The sequence below is a fragment of the Amblyomma americanum genome, chromosome 9, assembly GCF_052857255.1.
Source record: "Amblyomma americanum isolate KBUSLIRL-KWMA chromosome 9, ASM5285725v1, whole genome shotgun sequence".
Taxonomy (NCBI): domain Eukaryota; kingdom Metazoa; phylum Arthropoda; class Arachnida; order Ixodida; family Ixodidae; genus Amblyomma; species Amblyomma americanum.
In genome coordinates, this window is record NC_135505.1 from 21,340,621 (window position 1) to 21,360,546 (window position 19,926).

At 47.5% G+C, this 19,926-nt stretch overlaps 1 protein-coding gene and 1 pseudogene across 1 annotated transcript in view; both read right to left on the reverse strand.

Moving 5' to 3' along the window:
- The window catches only part of TTLL12 (Tubulin tyrosine ligase-like 12), a 147,757-nt gene that overhangs the window by 15,147 nt on the left and 112,684 nt on the right, over positions 1-19,926 (reverse strand). The window contains exons 13-14 of the mRNA XM_077637524.1: positions 17,426-17,494; positions 2,901-3,045 (exon numbers count right to left, since the gene is read on the reverse strand). Coding sequence (XP_077493650.1) covers positions 2,901-3,045; positions 17,426-17,494 — 214 coding nt within the window. The remainder of the gene's footprint in view (positions 1-2,900; positions 3,046-17,425; positions 17,495-19,926) is intronic.
- LOC144105060 (uncharacterized) lies at positions 4,119-5,928 on the reverse strand (annotated as a pseudogene).

Here is a 19,926-nt window from a genome sequence, read left to right on the forward strand (position 1 = left end):
AAGGAGGGCGCTGAGAATCAGGCAATGTACGAAAAATTGTAAAATCTGGCAGGTATGCAAACACAAGTCGTCGCAAGAACCATAGTCTGGGTTCCACTGTATAGGTGACATCCTGGAAGTACTGTTGAGTTGCAATGTGGAAACGTGATGGCCCAATAGAAATTGCATAATTGATAACCTGGGAGGAGGATGAGAAATTCTTTCAATCAACCTTGGGATGCTCCTCAGAAAAGTCCGAAAATTCGCTTCCCAATAATAAATCACATTACCCGCGATTCATAATCAACAATATAGTAAATTAAAAATGTATGCAATCACTTTCTTTCGTGTAACTTTTCATTAGAAAAAAATATAACAGTACTACAGTAATTCCTCATTATAACGAAGTCAGTGGGACGGCAAAAAAATTCGTTATAACCGGTAATTGATATAAACGACCACCCGAGAAAATCTAAAGCAGTCGAGCTTTAATGGCACCGCAATGGCGAGGAAGTCAAAAATACAATGTATAGAGTGAAGCAAAACTTTATTCGGGTGCAAAAAAGGCAGTGAGCATTGGCTGTTTCAAGGTTCTTACCGGGAGCGTGCAACTCCTGCTCTAATCTGACCAAGCATTGCACGGGGCCGCGGTCGCCGCCTATGCATTCAACCTTCTGGGTATTTCGAATCGCGAAGGCAGTGGCCGCTTTTATGGGGGTATTTCGAAGGCAGTGGCCACTTTCATGTGGAGGGGGTCACGGGAATGCTGCGGCTCGAGTCTGAGGTTGTGTTTGTTGTGCTCAAAAAAACGATTAGTTGCTCATTATAGGAACGCAGCGCGATTTGTGAAAACTGAACGGTTTTGCAATAGGGACTTCGCATGATTACTGGCAGTTTTTTTTTTCCCCGATGAGTACAGCTGTGAAGTTTGCAATTGAGTTTTTCGGCTAGAGTTTTTCGGCGCACCATTGTCAATGACAGTGTGCTAATTGTGCGGTTCGAGTGTCAGTGTTCGCGCAGCGTCACATCCGCGCCGTTGACAGACGGTTCTAGGCTAACAAAATTCAATGACCCTACCACGCATTTAGACTGTTTGTCTAGTTGGATGGCGCGTATCAAGCATGACCGGCTCGAGAAAATCGCCGGGGAAACACTGTGGTTGCGTTGACCCGCCATGATGACAGCCTGACTCGGCGCTGGCGAAGGTCGGATTATTCGTGTTTTCGGCAAGTTATCGATCTATTTGCACCGTCAAAAGTGCAACGAAGCTAGGGGCAGTGTTTTATTGCGATGCAGGCCGATTATGACGAGCGGCAAGCAGATTTTTAGACGGGCTTCACCAAAGTCGTCGTTTTGATTTGTTAAGGCGCGAATATAGTCCGACGTAACGCAAGTGAGCACGCGTACGCTGCGTTGCGGTGGTGAAACAGCTCCGCCTATAGTTTTGACGCACTGCAGCGGCCAACGTAACCGGCGGCTGCTAGCGTGCCCCGACGGGCCTGGCGCAGATTTGGCTCCTGCTCCAATTGCACGCCGGCACCGCCGATTGCGTCGACCCACAATGAATCGCGCGAGAAAAATGGCAGATGCCAGTGCAAGCGGCGTGAGTTGTGCGAGCTGCCCAAATATTGAAATTGTGCTGGATATTGTTGCAGAACGGTTTATCGAAGCCATCAACAACACCCTTGTGTATATGACACCAAACGGCTGGATTTCAGAGACCACCAGGGCAAAGAGAACGCTTGGCAACAGAAGGCGAAGCACCGGTCTCTCCACGGGTGAGTTGTCCCCTTGGAGAGAGCGATCTTTCGCACATACCGTTGTTCACACTTGCAAAGCGCGACCTGCGGGTCGCCTTCTCGTTTTGAAGCGAAAACTCTCGGGAATGACGTTTTCGCGTGCTTTCGAGAGTTTCGTCTGCTTTGGCCGATGTGAAACGGTTAGGCTTAGCGACGACTACGACAGCCAGGGAGCAGCTAAGTTCATTTCCGAAAGCTCACCTCGCTCGCTACTCGCAAGTGTGAATGGGCTTATAATCGGAGGGACACTTCTTTCGTGCTTTTTGGCACGTTTCAGAGTCAGAAATGTTCTTTAGAGCGGTAAAATTTTGCTCACTGTGCGCACCCCATGGAATGCTACATCGCAAGTCTGCCTACGGTCTTTTGGCCACTTTTCGGCATCCAAGAGACCGTGGTTTTCTGGCACCTCAAAGCATCACGAAAATTTTATTTTCGTTTCGGATTCTATTACGGGGGACACCAGCGATGCGATTGCGACCGGTTCGGGCGCGCTTCCGTTCACATCCGCTGTAAACAGCCGGGGGCACTTGGCACTTGCTTACTCGTTACTAGGCAGGTCATCGGTCGTAGGTTTGGTACTTTTGTGGCCTGTTCTGTGTCTGCTGAGACTAATTCGTCAGCTGTATTAATTTGACAATGCATGCACAAAAGGGTCGCCGCCGCCGCAGCGATGCCTCCGTTCGCCACTTCACTCTAAGCCGGTCAAGCTCTTCATGCGCTTCGAGTAATGCGACCTAAAATGCATGCGTTTGGGTCAGGGCTGGAAAAAATTTCAAATAAAACGATATTTCGTGTAAAGATATTTCGTTATAACGAGGGATTACTGTACTTTTGTAAAGATGCTTGCTTGAAAAACTGAAGACAGATTTTTTTTTCCTGCAATAATTTTGTATGCAACAGTGCTCTGCTTAGACAGATTTAAACAAGTAGCACAATACCAAACTGTTCTGGCTGAAAACGAACCTTTGTGTCCCAAGGATTTCCAAATGGCTCTTAATGGTTTTTTTTTTTTTTTTTTCACTTATAGACAGCAACCACTCCTGCTTGAGCCTGCAGGATAAAGCAGCGCCTGAGGTGGGGGGTTAATATAAGCAGTCTATGCTTCTCCATCATTCTGCTCACCTGTGGGCTGGGAGGAGCGGTCCCACTCGAGCATGAGGTCGACCGCATACATAGCCCGTGACTGGGGGCTGTGGGCAAGTCCCGCAGGTGGCGGTTCACTGCAAGCCAGCTCGAAAACCCGCCTCAGAACACGGAACACCTCCGCCTGGGTTACGAGAAGGGGCATGCAGGTGATGTAAGCCTGGCACACAACACAGTGCTCAGCAGTACAGAGAGTGAAAGGGGGAGGCGGCTTTCACCAAAATTTCTTTAACTTCTTGATGTGTTTACATGGAATTTTTGAGCAGATTATAAATAATTTTAAGACTACTCTCACAAAATTTCATTGTTTTATCTACAGAAAAATGTTCTCTACTATACTGTTTTCTTTCTAACCTTGTGAAAAAGATGCAGAGTTAAAGGGGGAAAGCCCTCTTAGAACTTTTCTCCTTATTTATGTGTGGATCTGGTTGAAACTTGCACCATTTGTATATTTTTACATGCTGATTTCAAATGTCTGATTAGTTTTCTTGTATATGAAATAGTTTTCAAAATTTCACCAAATTCATGTTGCTCGTTTGGAGGTGAGCTAATTACTAAACACTCTATGGCATGATGAGAATAGACCTGCCAGAGTGATCTAGAAGGATCATAGAGTGCAACAAGACATGAATTAATGTGCTAGAAGAATTTCAACCAAAGTTACACCTAGTCAAACTTTTGTGACAAAAAGCCCTAGTTGGCACCCAAGATTGATAATTAATTTTGTAAATGTTGCCATGTAATAACTAAACATATTTTAGTCTTAATGCACTGTCCAAGACTTTTCCTTTTTAACAGAATAAGAATGAGAGCTATAGCACAAATAGTTTAAGAGATATCGCTCCTCCAAAATTGCAGAACCCTGAAAATTGCAGTTTTGAGAAAACGAGAAAAAACATCTCACAGTATGTACATGTAAATTATGTCAATGATTGATATGTCCACAATGATCAGAAACTAGTGGAAAGTGAACTAAAGCAAAAATTAATGGCTTATGCCAATTTCAGCCTAAGTTATGCAATAGGAAACATTTGAAAGGAAAGGTCCATTTGGGTACCCAAGACAGATAACCTTCTCAGTAAATTTTTTCTTGTGGTCACTGCATTTACGTTGGTGTCATGTGACTCACAAGGTTCCCTTTCTAGCAAAAAAAAAATTATAGCAATAGAAAGAACAGGACCGGAGATATTAATCTTTCAAAAATGCAACACCACCAAAATTGAGGGATTGTGAGAAGCACTCAAGCCTCACAGCATATTTAATCAGGAAAGAAAACCCCAAAGACCTTCGCATGCTTTCAAAATGCACCAGGAGCATAGTCAGGGTGCATGCTGTTGCGGTGCTTCTTTTTTTCCGCTTTAGCAAAGCCAAGCGAAGCCGCCCGCTTCTTCGCGGAACGCGTTACGGTGCAAGTCCTTTTCTTCAGCTCTCCTGGAGACAGTTGCTCGCACGTTCGCGTTGCATTCTTGCAGAACTGCTGTTGCTGTATGCTTGCAGCCAGCATTAAAGCGCAGCACAGCTTCTGCTGTGGCTGCTTCCACAGCAAACAGTGACGAATTCCGCTCTTTGTGGATCAAGGTCCAGATGATCGAGTGGAAGCTCTCGTTTGAATTCTGGGTCTTCCCCCGAATGCACCTCTGCAGCAGGCTGTTCTCTGATAAGCGACTGTACACGGGCAAAAGAGCTTCAGCCACATCGCTTGGCAGACTGTACTTATGCTTCGGTTCGGGCTCCTCTTTTGCTTTTGCAGCGTTGTGGCGGCACCAAGACTGCTCACCAGTGGGACACAAAGTGTGATTCGGGCAGGCATCAGCAGACGTGTTGTGGTAATATGTCACCATCAAGGCTCGCTGCATGGCATCCACATTACCTACATTTGACCTTAGCGCTCGGCCATAATATATAGCCAGCTTGTCAACTAGATCAGTTGTGAGCCTTCCTCTGCCACCAAGACTTTGTTTTCCTCACCCTTGTGCCTCTGCAAGAGGTTGCGCAAAGCTGCTCCCATACGCTTGTGCACATGGCTTATTCAATCCTCCTTGACTATTTCAATGTAGCCATAGATTTTAGCATCTTGGAGGGCATTAAACGTGCGACTGTCCCCATCGCATAACATCGTTGTGTAGCGCATGTTGTGGCGATGTAGAGACCTCTCAAATAGAATTTTGGCCGCCTCTACCTCCATTTGGCCAGCCTTGCAGTTGGTGTTCTTTTAGCACTCGTGGTGCGATTTCCAGAGTTCATAGCAGTCAGTGTTCGGCTTTGGGCCAGTTTCGCAGCCCAGACAAAAGTTAGACAGCACCACATAATCGAGCACATAACCAGTGAAGAGTTCCACTACGGCACCGACGCCTATATGTGACGAGTACCCGCGCATCATCCATGTGCCGTCGTAACACATGGCAATGTTCCCCCTGTGTCCAAAACACAAGTCGTCACATACCGTCGCCACTGCCTGCGCGGCCTGTGCCATGGCTGCCGCGGCTGCTCAAGTAGCAGCAGGTTGCAGTGTGTTTTTCAAATGCCGTTGAAACGTCTTGTAGTGCATGCCACGCCGCGACAATCCCATCGCCGAAAAGATATCGTTCATTGCTGTCTGGGCGTTACCGGTCGACAGCATTGCTCGACTAGCAAGAATATTGAGCTCGAAAGGATTGCACTTTTTCTCACCGTCAACCCTCCGCGAGTTCCACTCGGCCGCAATCTCACCACAGTTGTCACATTGCACGATCAGTTTCACAGCGAGGCCATAGCTCTGGTTGCTGGTAATTAACCTCACGCATCCGCGACACGTTTTGCACTGCACGGCATTCAAGAAGATGTTCGCAACGCTGAGGTCAATTATTGCATAGGAGGCTGTTCCGTCTGCATCTGATCCTGCGGACGCACCACTTGCATCGGCGAACAGCGCGGTCTTTCGTGCCGTCGCTGGCGTCAATTTCAGTCGATCAAGTGTAGACTGCTCACTGGCACTCGCTTGAGTTATGTCACTGTTCCGTCGTCGCATTTCAAGTCTCACCCTTTATCACAAATTATTTCATTCTTCCCTCAATCGGTCACCGTATATCACAACTGCCGCACGCATATCTCACCGCACCAGTCATCCCCTACAAGTTGCCCGGCCGCCATCGCATACTGCCACCTTTTCTGCTTCATTTTTCTTTCGAGCAGCAACGGACTGGAACGGCCTACCCTGTGACATCGTCAACATCGCTTCATCCTCTACTTTTCAAGAACATGTAACCGATCACCTTCAGTGCTAAATAATATTCGCTGTTTTGTTTGCTCATTTCATTAAAATCCCACCCCTTATGTAATACCCCCGATACAAGGGGGCCTTTAAGTAAACAAACTGAACTGAACTGAACTGTTAGTAACAGGCGCGGTGTCAATTCGTACGCGACTACAATCGGCACGAAGAACACCGCCGTTATCCAGCGGAGATGGAGAAGCGTCGCCGCCCGCAACGTGACCATCACGCAATCCCGTACCACTGACGCTTGCTTGTTGCACAGTATGCAACAATGCCGCGTCATTAACACGTTTTTTTCCTTTCGCATGTTTTCGCCCAAACTTGTGCACAGAGCGGTACTTCTTCGTGCCTCCTGGCATGGTTCTCGCGTTGCACTAGCGTGGTCGGCAGAAAGACAAAATGGCGTCGCCGGGTGTCCATTTTCCATGGCTAGCTTGCCGGAACCAACCAGACGACGCCATTTTGATCACGTGCCTAAACCGGGCAATAGCAGCGCGCGCCGCTATTTATTTTTTCTTTAGTTTTTTTGGCGAAGGCGGCATGTACAGGGTTGCTGCTCGAAAGAAAAAATAAGCCGAAAGCCCGCACTTTCGAACGAGACAAAAATGGCCGCGGTAGAGCGCGTAGTTTCGATGCGCCGGGGCGAATGAAATTGGGTGTCGTCTGTCCACAATTTAAAGGGCAGTGGGTGTGGTACTGCATTTTTAAATCGCTATAACTTCTTAATTACGTGGGGTGTAATGATGAAAATTTGCATACAGATGCGGAATGGTGCGAGGAACACGAAAATTAAAAGATTGAAAATCTGATTTTTGGGCCGATTTTCGGTGCCAAAGAGCCTGTCCCCCCTTAACATAAGGCAAGGCTGGTTCAACATTCATTGCATTCCTGTTGGCATGCTATAAAATTTTTGTTCTTTCGAAAAGCAGATATTTCAGTTTTGAATTTTTTAAAATCAAGTGTTTGTCGACATATCTAGAGTGAGAAGAAAATGTCAAACAAGAAATTCAAAGTTCAAGAATTTCAAAAACGAAAAATGCCTTCATCTGCACAGTGGTTCTAGGAGCAAAACAAAGTGGGTAAAAGCATATAAACAGTCCTGGGGAAATCTGCTCCACAAGGTGAGTACCCAGGCAAAAAACCATAATGGAGAAAAACGTCCATTTTTTCTAGCGTTTCCCCGCAATGCACAGCTACGGAAGTAATTGAAACAATTTTTTTTAGAGCACTTCCTGGTTGATTTAGCAATGGAACTTTCAGGCAGCATAAAAAATAGGCATGCAAGCGGACACAAAAATTTTCAAAAAATTGTTTGGTCATTTTTGGGGGAAATTCAAACCCACTTTCTGCATAAAGGTTGACAGCAAGGACAACAAGTTACACAGTAAAAATCAGTAAATATCATTTCCATGGCTCTTTCTTGCTTGCTGATGTTTGTTGGCCAGCAAATTATCTATTCATTGCTTAAGAAGTGAAAGTTAAAAATGATTTTTTTCTCTGTTGCCCACTAGTATCAAACTTGTGATAACACCAGAAAGGACTCCATGATCGCCATTTGGAAATCAATGGTTGTGTAGCCTGGTGGGATCAGAGCAAGAAAAAACCTGTCTCACTTTGCTCACTAAGACTGAAACAGAAAAAAATTAAAAAAAAATGCATAAATGGATCACCCTCTTAATGCAACTGTTTCAAAAAGGTACAGTTGGCAGGACGTCATAGGGTCGTACTTAAAACGGCCCCTCGACCTAAGTAGAGGCTCTGAAAAAGGAATGCCTTGTGCTTCTACAGCCTATTCTATCGATGTAGAAGATATCTTATATTCTATATCACATTAGGGTTTGCTTAAAGGGGCCCTGAAACACCTTATGAGGAGAGTGCATCAACTCGCTCAATCACTGCATTGTGCTGTCATGAACACCTGAGCCAAATAATAACTCTTCTACATGCAGAACCTACAATCCCACAAAAAAGCTGGCAAGCCCTTTCGGGCAACTGTTTCACACTTGCGCCCTCTTCCATTTCATGCCTATGTCGGTTAAGGGGAGACATGCACACTTTGCGGCCAAGAATTGGCCAAAAAATCGGATTTTTGATCTTTTCATTTCCACGACACTGAGGTGATTGTGCAGCTATCTATGAATTTTCATTGAAACCGCTTAATTCACGCGTTATAGCGTTCCAAAGACGTGAAACCGCGCGTGCAGCCCTTTAAAATTGACGTTTAATCGCACCAAACTTAGATCACCCGCAGTTCGAGAAATACAATCTTTGCTGGCACCATTTTGGTTTCGTTTGAAAGGTCGCGATTCAGGCTATTACCATATTCTGCTTGGCAACCATGAGCAAGCCTTAGAAGCGGTCTAGAGGTCAGACAAAAGAAGAGTAGGAAGGCTAGGCTTGGGAGCACATGGGAACACTCCGAATGAGGGAGTCCAAGGAGATATGGGCTGGGCGTCGTTCGAGGTTCGAGAGGCAACCAGCAAACTGAAATATGATCAGAGACCAACCCAAATGGAGGAAACAACGGGGGCAAAAAAGGTGTACAAGTACGCATACATGAAAAGCATTAACACAAAACGGACGAACAGAACCTGAAAGCTAAGAACGAAGCACCCACAGGTGAGGGATGGGGCTCAGCAAAATGCTAGTGTGAAAGTGGAGGTAAAGGAGACAGAAAGAAAGAAAGAAAGTGGAAAGAAAGAATGCAGAAGAAATCAGCACTAGGTATATATAGGACACGAAAACAGGACATCAAGAAAGAGCGGTTATTTGATAACTTGCGGGGCAGTTCATTGATTTTTGAAGCTAGGACACGGGCTCTGAGAACAAAATCGTATAGGTCCAAATTTGAAGAAGTGCTCAGCCTGTAAAACGGAAATGGAAACCATAAAGCACTTGGTTTTTATGTGCGAGAACTTCACCCAGCCCTCCCCAAGGGAACAGCAACAGACACAGAGAGAGCACTGGGATATTTGCTGGGGAGGGCGGGCAAGTGGATGAGAAATTTGTGACATTGACAAAGGGGAGGTTAGAAGATTGGTGGAGGAAATCAAAGGAGGGGTGGATCTGGAGGAAAAAGATAGTCAAACTAGACGTTTTAAAAGCGAAATAGAAGGAAAAAGAAAAAAAATTAACAAGGGGGAAGTATAGGCTATGATGCGCAAGCTGCCACCAGATACAAAGAGTAAAGCCGTCCGTCCATCCGTCTGTCCAGCGGTAAACCATGGTAAACAAACAAAATTGGGAAAAACGTGCACTGCTATTGGTTTTCCAAGTCACGTGATAAAAATGGCGACTTTTGGTTGGCTGGCGGCATCGAACGCTTGCTGTCTAGCTCCATTTTGGGTTGGTCGTGCCGTCCCACTGGTCCCATTGACCAAGTTAGGTTCGTTGGGCGCTAAGTGTGCAAAATATTTCGATTTGCGCAAGTCTTAGGCTAAAAGCACTAAAAATGAGCGCAAGGTAGAGATCTGAAGCGCGCTGGGTACGCTGCATCAATCAGCGACGATGCTCCGTGATGGCCCAATAATGCCGTAGCCGGCGGTGCTTAGCAAGACAGCGAGGAGTGAACACATATCCTGAGGGAGCGTAAAGTAGAGATCCGAAGCGCAATGGGTATGCTGCATCATCCCATTCTTTTTATCTAGAGCGACAGCGAGGAGTGACCAGGGCGATTCCTGCCACGTGTAGACAGCGTAAACGTGACTGTGCAGATAAAGAAGCAATACCTAAGCAGCCTTCATTGACAGCCAGCAACAGCGTGACAGATCGAGCTTTCCGGTGAATCTAGTGGCGTGGCGCTAGTGGCGGTCGCGAAACGGCGTCCTACAATGTGCGGAATCGAAAACCTTGATTAAAAAGATTTGCTTCCAAATGTTTTGAGGGGCTGACTGCGATCATAGCGCCGTTGTGAAATACAATCGCGTGCCGCAACTTCGGGGAGGTCGCAGTGCAAAGGTACTCGTCTCAGGTTCCAGCCTCCACACCATGCCATCTGCTCGCCGGCAATTTCTTTGTTGCAAGCGCAATTATGCCGACTGGAAATAGTGCTTCTACATCAGAAATCAGCCAGAACTCACTTCAGTGATTTCTAGTTAACCTTGGTCAAAAATATGCTAAAAACGTTTTTTCCTGATTTCTCAAAACTGCATTTTTAGAAAATTCAGAATTTTGGAGGAGCGACATCTCCAGTTCTCTATCAGCAATTAATGCAACTCTTTTTTGTGCCAGAAAGCTAAATGCACAGGTTGTGCAATAACGCTAACTTTAAACCACTGCTTTCTTAGGAAAAGTTTTAAAATAAATCCTTTGTCTCAGTCATCAAAATGAGCTTTTTCTCTGTCAAGTTTGACAAGCTGTAACTTTTGTCCAAGTCATCCTAGGATGCTCATTTATGCCTTAGCACACTCCTTGGTGACTCCAGATCATTTATAAATAAAAATTTTCTCCACAACATCTTATGTTCATTAACCAATCTTCCTCCAAACATAAGACATACTTTCCATGATAAACCTAGAACTGTCTGCTGTAGGAGGAAACCATTTGCATTTTTGGAATCTGCACATCAAATAGCACGAACAGTGTAAATTTGGAGTAAATCTGTCCATAAATAAAGAAAATAGTTCTAAGAAGGGGGGGGGGACACACCTCTTAGAACTATTTTTTTTATTTATGGACAGATGTACACCAAATTTTCACTGTTTGTATAATTTCATGTGCTGTTAAAGGGGACACACCGCTTAGAATTATTTTCTTTATTTATGGACAGATTTATATTTAATTTTCACTGTTTGTACAATGTCATGCACCGATTCCAAAACTGCAAATGGTTTCCCACTGCAGCAAACAGTTTTAGATTTATCATGGAAATTATGTCTTTTGTTTAGAGGAAGCTTGGTTAATGAACATAAGACCTTAAGGAGAAGATTTCTATTTATAAATGATCTAGAGTCACCAAGGAGTGCAATAAGGCATAAATGAGCATCCGAGGATGACTTGGAAGAAAGTTACAGCTGGTCAAATTGGACAGTTTACAGAGAAAAAGCTCTTTTGATGACTGAGACAAAGGATTTATTCTGAAAATTTTACTAAGGAAGCAGTGGTTTAAAGTCAGCATTACTGCACAACCTATACATTTATCTTTCTAGCACAAAAGAAATTGCAGTAAAAGCTGATAAATAACTGGAGATATGGCTCCTCTAAAATTCTGAATGTGCCAAAAATGCACTTTTGAGAAATCAGGAAAAAACATTTTGGCATATTTTTGTGGCACCAAGGCTAACTAGAAATCACTGAAGTGTGTTCTGGCTGGCTTCTGATGTGGAAGCACCATTTCCCGTCGACAACTTGCAACAAGGAAATTGCCGGAGAACAGATGGCATGGTGTGGAGGCTGGCACAAGAGACGAGTGCCATCGCACTGCGACCTCCCCGAAGTTCTGGCGTGCGATTGTATCTCACAATGGCATTATGATTGCAGTCAGCCCCTAACAAGTGTGCTCTTTGCTCATCTTACCCCTCAAAACATTTGGAAGCAAGTCTATTTCATCAAGGTTTCCAATTCTGCACGTTGCGGGATGCCATTTCATGACTGCCGCTGGCGCTGCACAACCAGCTTCGCCGAAAAGCTCCATCTACTGCGCCGTTACTGGCTGTCAACGAAGGCTCTCTGTCGCGCTACGCCGCTAACGGTGACGGCGTTTTATTGCGCCATCGCGAAGCGTCACCACTACAGCACTGATTGTAGATAAAAGGGATATGATGATGCAGCGTACCCAAGGCGCTTCGGATCTCTACCTTTCGCTCGCTCCCTCAGGATGCGTATTCACTCCTCGCTGTCGTGCTAAGCTCCACCAGTTCCAGCGTTATCGGGCCATCGCAGAGCTGGCGAAGTGTCATCTGATTGTAGACAGCAATATGCGACGATGCAGCGTACCCGATGCGCTTCGGATCTCTACCTTTAGCTCCCTCAGGTTGTGTGTTCACTCCTCACTGTCGCGCTAAGCACCACCAGTTCCGGCGTTATTGGGCCATCGCGGAGCTGGCGAAGTGTCGTCTGATTGTAGACACCAGGATGTGACGATGCAGCGTACCCGATGCGTTTTGGATCTCTACCTTTCGCTCTCTCAGGTTGTGTGTTCACTCCTCACTGTCGCGCTAAGCACCACCAGTTCCGGCGTTATCGGGCCATCGCGGCGCTGGCGAAGTGTCGTCTGATTGTAGACACCAATATGCGACGATGCAGCGTACCCGATGCGCTTCGGATCTCTACCTTTCGCTCCCTCAGGTTGTGTGCTCACTCCTTACTGTCGTGCTAAGCACCACCAGTTCCGGCGTTATCGGGCCATCGCGGCGCTGGCGAAGTGTCGTCTGATTGTAGACACCAATATGCGACGATGCAGCGTACCCGATGCGCTTCGGATCTCTACCTTTCGCTCCCTCAGGTTGTGTGTTCACTCCTCACTGTCGCGCTATGCACCACCAGTTCCGGCGTTATTGGGCCATCGCGGAGCTGGCGAAGTGTCGTCTGATTGTAGACACCAGGATGTGACGATGCAGCGTACCCGATGCGTTTTGGATCTCTACCTCTCGCTCCCTCAGGCTGTGTGCTCACTCCTTATTGTCGTGCTAAGCACCACCAGTTCCGCGTTATCGGGCCATCGCGGAGCTGGCGAAGTGTCGTCTGATTGTAGACACCAGAATGCGACGATGCAGCGTACCCGATGCGCTTCGGATCTCTACCTTTCGCTCCCTCAGGTTGTGTGCTCACTCCTCACTGTCGCGCTAAGCACCACCAGTTCCGGCGTTATTGGGCCATTGCGGAGCTGGCGAAGCGCCGTCTCTGATTGTAGACACCAGGTTGCGACGATGCAGTGCACTTTGGATCTATACCTTTCGCTCCCTCAGGTTGTGTTCACTCCTCACTGTCGCGCTAAGCACCATTAGTTCCGGCGTTATCGAGCCATCGGGGAGCTGGCGAAGCGTCGTCTTTGATTCCAGACACCAGGATGCGACGATGTAGCGTACTTCGGATCTCTACCTTTCGCTCCCTCAGGATGTGTGTTCAGTGCTCGCTGTCGCGCTAAGCACCACCAGTTCCAGCGTTATCGGGCCACTGTGGAGCTGGCGAAGCGTCGTCTCTGATTCTAGACACCAGGATGCGACGATGCAGTGCACCCAGCGCACCTGGGATCTCTACCTTTCGCTCCCTCAGGTTGTGTGTTCACTCCTCACTGTCGCGCTAAGCACCACCAATTCCGGCGTTATCGGGCCATCGTGGAGCTGGCGAAGCGTCATCTCTGATTGTAGACACCAGGATGCGACGATGCAGTGCACTTCAGATCTCTACCTTTCGCTCTCTCAGGATGTGTTGCCTCTTCGCTGTCATGCTAAGCACCACTAGTTCCAGTGTTATCGCGCCATCACGGAGCTGGCGAAGTGTCGTCTCTGATTGTAGACACCAGGATGCGACGATGCAGCGCACTTCGGATCTATACCTTTCGTTCCCTCAGGTTGTGTTCACTCCTCACTGTCGCGCTAAGCACCATTAGTTCCGGCGTTATCGAGCCATTGGGGAGCTGGCGAAGCGTCGTCTCTGATTCCAGACACCAGGATGCGACGATGTAGCGTACTTCGGATCTCTACCTTTCGCTCCCTCAGGATGTGTGTTCAGTGCTCGCTGTCGCGCTAAGCACCACCAGTTCCAGCGTTATCGGGCCACTGCGGAGCTGGCGAAGCGTCGTCTCTGATTCTAGACACCAGGATGCGACGATGCAGTGCTCCCAGCGCACCTGGGATCTCTACCTTTCGCTCCCTCAGGTTGTGTGTTCACTCCTCACTGTCGCGCTAAGCACCACCAATTCCGGCGTTATTGGGCCATCGTGGAGCTGGCGAAGCGTCATCTCTGATTGTAGACACCAGGATGCGACGATGCAGTGCACTTCAGATCTCTACCTTTCGCTCTCTCAGGATGTGTTGCCTCTTCGCTGTCATGCTAAGCACCACTAGTTCCAGTGTTATCGCGCCATCGCGGAGCTGGCGAAGTGTCGTCTCTGATTCCAGACACCAGGATGCGACGATGTAGCGTACTTCGGATCTCTACCTTTCGCTCCCTCAGGATGTGTGTTCAGTGCTCGCTGTCGCGCTAAGCACCACCAGTTCCAGCGTTATCGGGCCACTGCGGAGCTGGCGAAGCGTCGTCTCTGATTCTAGACACCAGGATGCGACGATGCAGTGCACCTAGTGCACCTGGGATCTCTACCTTTCGCTCCCTCAGGTTGTGTGTTCACTCCTCACTGTCGCGCTAAGCACCACCAATTCCGGCGTTATCGGGCCATCGTGGAGCTGGCGAAGCGTCATCTCTGATTGTAGACACCAGGATGCGACGATGCAGTGCACTTCAGATCTCTACCTTTCGCTCTCTCAGGATGTGTTGCCTCTTCGCTGTCATGCTAAGCACCACTAGTTCCAGTGTTATCACGCCATCGCGGAGCTGGCGAAGTGTCGTCTCTGATTGTAGACACCAGGATGCGACGATGCAGCGCACTTCGGATCTATACCTTTCGCTCCCTCAGGTTGTGTTCACTCCTCACTGTCGCGCTAAGCACCATTAGTTCCGGCGTTATCGAGCCATTGGGGAGCTGGCGAAGCGTCGTCTCTGATTCCAGACACCAGGATGCGACGATGTAGCGTACTTCGGATCTCTACCTTTCGCTTCCTCAGGATGTGTGTTCAGTGCTCGCTGTCGCGCTAAGCACCACCAGTTCCGGCGTCATCGGGCCATCGCTGCGCTGGCGAAGCGTCATCTCTGATTGCAGACACCAGGGTGCGACAATGCAGCATACACAGCGTGTTTTGGATCTGTACCTTTCACTCATTTTTAGTGCTTTTGGCCTAAGACTTGCGCAAATCAAAACATTTCGCACTTAGCGCTCGACGAACTGCACTTGGCTGTGGCAGTGGGACGGCATGACCAACTCAAAATGGTGCCGAGCTGCAAGCAGTCGATGTTGCCAGCCGACCAAAAGTCACCATTTTGATCATGTGATTTCGAAAACCAATAGCAGCGGGCATTTTGCCCAGTTTTGCTTCTTTGTTTACAGCTTCCAGGGCTTGGTCATGGTTGCCCATCGGAATATGGGAATAGCCAGAATTGCAGCCTTTCAAATGAAACTAAAATGGTGCCTCTACCCTGAAATCCTTCACCCTAAATCATCTAATTACTATACTTCATTGCTTATGGCATACTGTTAATTATCTCGTGGACTACTGCCATCACATGGGACAATGGTGACATCACTAGGAGTTTTGTGGAGCGCTCTTAGAGTGGTAGCTCTGCTCAACAAAAAGGCCGTTCACCATTCTGTTCCTGATTTGACCTTCGTTAAAACCTTGAGAAGCACAGCATAGCACCAGATAGACATTTACAAATTGATCTTGGCCGATTTGGACCAAAATCAATGTCCAACCATAACTGACCGTGCCCGACACGATGGTGACCTCCAAATTTGGCCTGGGCTATTGCTTGGCCTTTGGGTATAACTACGGTTAAACCCTGCCTAACATTTTTTCTGGGCACCGACAACGTAGCCGTGTTTCGCCTCTGATGAGTCATACAATGTTTTTGCATTAAAACTTCTTGCCGATGGGTATTTGTGAAGCAGAGGCCTTTAACATTCCAGGCATACCGCAAATTTTAATTTAGAGCCCCTTTAAGGCAATCGAGAAAGAGATGAGCAGCATGGTGGAATAGCCTCTCAGAATGTGGCTGGCATTGGCAACGAGCATTTCCTGGAGGTTTCACAGTCTTATACCCCTAACAGATTGAGGGTCCCTTTCAATGAGTGACATTCTCCTAAAGTGTCATTCGCCTAGTGTCACATGATGACCTTTAGCGACACTCGCTGCAAAATGCACTTCCCCCTTAGTACGTTTGGTGAACTCACTCCACTTGGTATAGCAGTGCGAGTGTGTATTCTCAAAAGCAGTGTTTGGACATCAAAAAATTTGCTTTGAGAATTAAAAAGGGCTTAAAACCTCCATCTTATTTTCTTGATAGTGTCTTTTAATGAGAACTTGATTTAAATCATCAGCAATTAAAAATAATACGCACACTTGAACAACTACTCTCGCTCTGCAATTGACAACGACTCCCTTCCGTGATAGTCGGAATCGATTCGCAGGGTTCGTATGTGCAATTTTGGCAAGTCTGGAGAGCGAAGTCACAAGTTTTAGTGAACGAAAATGGACGAGTGTAGTTTTGACAAAAGTGACCTGAAATTGACTGCTGTCTACATTACAAGATGCACATGCACTGAACAGGAAGCCGGGCCAGAGTGCTGGAAGGAAGGAGGGCCGGGACTCTGCGCTGGGATGAGCCAGTGGGAGAAAGCGCCACCCTTGCACTCCTCCCTTCCTTCCCTTCACGCGCGGTTATGCCTTCAACGCAGATGCAGCTCAACCCACGAACGGTGCCTAAGAGCTGCGCTCTAGGAATTCACAGGACAGCCACAAGTACTAATGCCAATGTTTTTCAGCATTAGCTGCAAAAGGGAAGAAGTATTTCCTTCTTCATGTTCCAATGGCATGCTGCAGTGATGTCATCAAGTGTGTCGCCGTGCGTCGACCATCAGCTTGTGGAGTGGTCGCCAATACAAACAACGATGCCACAAGGCCGGGGTAAGAGCCAGTAGCAGCTTACGCTGCAAAATTGTGCCATGAACGTGGGGACAAAGGAAGAGACAATGAATTAGGCAGACAGTGCAATCATATGCCGACGGCTGCATGTGGCAAATGTTTACAGGGGTAAAGCAAGCATCAGGAAAGTGCCACAGTCCCTGAGATCTGACACCCAGTGAACACTGGTCTTGGAGGTCATGTGAGCAAGACTAATCATTTGGAGTTTGGATTACCTGGGCATCCAAACAGTGCATGCTACATTCAAAACATTTGACTGGCTCTATTTAGATTCAAATTCAACATTGAATATTGCTACATCACCATAATCCTCATGTGGTATCACATCTGATAATTTATCATTCTTTTTCTAAAAAACAAAACAAGCATGCAACCTGAATAATCAAAGTAGCACAAGAAAGCCAGTGCCAAATGCCACCTGTGTGCAGGAATTCATGCAGTCGAGGGCTCAGAATCTGCAAGCCTGAACACGTGCCTGCATTAGCAATGCCCCCAATAGTTTAATGTAGGAGGAATTGCACTTGATGTGTTTGCAATGCAGAGCAAAATGAGCTCACCTGCACCTTGTCCCAAGGGTGTGTGCTGTAATGCCGGTCAAAACGCTCCAGGAACTCAGCACACGTTGTCTGCATGCACAAAAAGAAGGAAATCACTTCAGAAGCATCCTGCATCAGACAAACATCGTTAGGTTTCCAGCTCAAGCTTCATGTTATCATCCATCTTAAACTTCATTAATGCTGCAGTTTGAAACGCAGGGACTCTAGAGACAGCTGGATAAAGACAAGTGTGCTGGAACATACACAGAAGACAAAAACAAACATCACACTTTAACTTCACACTTACAGAAATGCCATGTCTTCTTTTTTGATAGCGAGACAGATGGTGTGCTGGAAAAGTCAGGTTGGCAGACAGGTCACACCAGCTATTGTGGATTCCTAAATGACCTGATACTGCACTGCTCGCAGTATACTTTTGTTTTTTCAGTCTGTCATTTGGGCATTGGCCTGTCTGGACCAATGCTCCGCAGGGTACCATGACTTGATATACAACGCGCCCTGGCTGAAAACTAAACGGCCCCCTGTCACCTCTGAAGAAGGAGCTGAGCCGGCTCCGAAACGTCAGTATTTTTTAATTATAAAGTTCTCCTTGGGGATGTCTCGCAGTTTACTTTAAACAGCCTGGTTACACACCAAAATAGCTTCTTGAGCTTCATATTTCACGAGCAGTTTTTTCCGCGCACAGCTCTCAGACGCCCACTCCTATGTAGAGGGGTGTGGCTCAGCGTGACCGAGCGAACAAGCGCATCAGAGGATAAAAGAGAGCAAATGCAGAGTGCAGCAGCGGATGAAAGGAAGCGGCAGCGGAGAGAGAGCAAGGAGGGAAGCGGAGAATGAGGAAACAGCAGCAGCGTGAAGAGTACAGACGAATAGCACACACAGTCGCTGGCTCACAGATGATGTCACCAAAAATTATGGAGGGCACTTAAGGCTGCTTATGTGCTGTGAATGCAAAAGCATGCATGTGGTGTGTAGTGCTCCGGCGATGGTGTACTACACTCTAATGCAGTGGTCCAGTGGAGCTGGTTTGTCCGCGTCGCCCAAAAGAGAGTGAACAAAGACGATGTTGCGTGCACCCAGCACGAGAGACTGGTAGTTCAGCACGTGGGATGTTGTGCTGCGGTGATGGCTTAGTGCTCTAATGAAGTGGTTAGCAAAGCTGATCTGTTCACGCTGGCCTGGGTTCAAAGCTTACTTCAGAAAAAATTTTATTTAAGAAACTTTATTTTTCCTTCTTTCCTGATGAAGCAAGCACTGCCAATGACGTCACACGGTCAAGTGGGTTTTGGGTCCGTTTCTCATCGATGGAATGCCGGATTTTCTGACTGATAAGCCTAATATGCTTTCAAATTAATAAAGTCTGCATTGCTCGCCATGCGCTATTATGAGACGGTTGGCAGTTCTGGAGCTTGCACCGAGCGCCACTGGCTCTCTCCGACTATAGCAATGGCAAAGAGACCACGAGGAGGAAAGTGGAGAAGGAGGAAACAACGGCAGCGTGAATAGTAAAGAAGAGAGTGCTGGTCATTCACCCGAGGCAAGGCTCTTTGGCAACGGAGCACTGTGAGTGCTAACCGAGTCAAAACCCAGAGCCACCTCCATTCAGCGCACTGTGTATTCCGTATGCAGCCGCCTATGACTCAAGTACCGCAGCAGCTGTGCTCAAAGATCATATTACCGAGAAGTGTAATCGTTGACTAATTTTAATTTTTTTACCAGGCTCATTGCACTGCACAATTTTATAAGTTTCCATGCAGCCAGGAAAGCCTCACACGAAGGAGCATTGGCTGCAATGCCTCACAGGCTTCAGTGCACCAGAATCATGGTAAAATGCCAGCACTGTACCGTAAGTACACGATTGTAAGTCGACCTATTTTTCAAAATTTGAGGATCCGAAGTAGGGGGGGATAGACAAAACCGAAACCAAGGCATCGCACCATAAATAAAGGCAAGACAAACGAGCTATCAGGGATGCTACAGCGTGGTTGCATTTTTGCTGTGCAGCTCCGTCGCATCGCTCTTGGTGCTGGCCTTGAGCAACTGCTATGTCGACGCGCACAACCGGCATCCCCATCCCGCACGAGGCAGCCAATGGTGGCTGTCGATAAGCAGCAAACCAGCACCAGCCCACTCCCCACACGAGGCCTCAGATTTCGTCTGCTGATAAGTGGCGGCGGCCCGATAATGCATTTGCATTTTACTTTTAATAGGTGTCGAGAAGTTTTTTTTTGTTTACTTTCAACCGTGCACTCGGCGCTCAAAGGAGCGTCGATAGTTGATGGAAAGGCCGCTGTTCGAAACGCGGCGGCACCACCACTCGGAACCGCAGCGGCGCCAGGGAGTGTCGGTAGGCGTCAGAAGAGCCGACGCTGCACACACCTGGTTTCTCCGACAATGTTTCACAAGTTTTTAATGTAGCCTCGTCATGCGTCATTTGTGCTCTGCCGGGTCCGGTAAGAGACCGGCGATCATTCACGGCTACGTTCAGGATGGCTGTCATT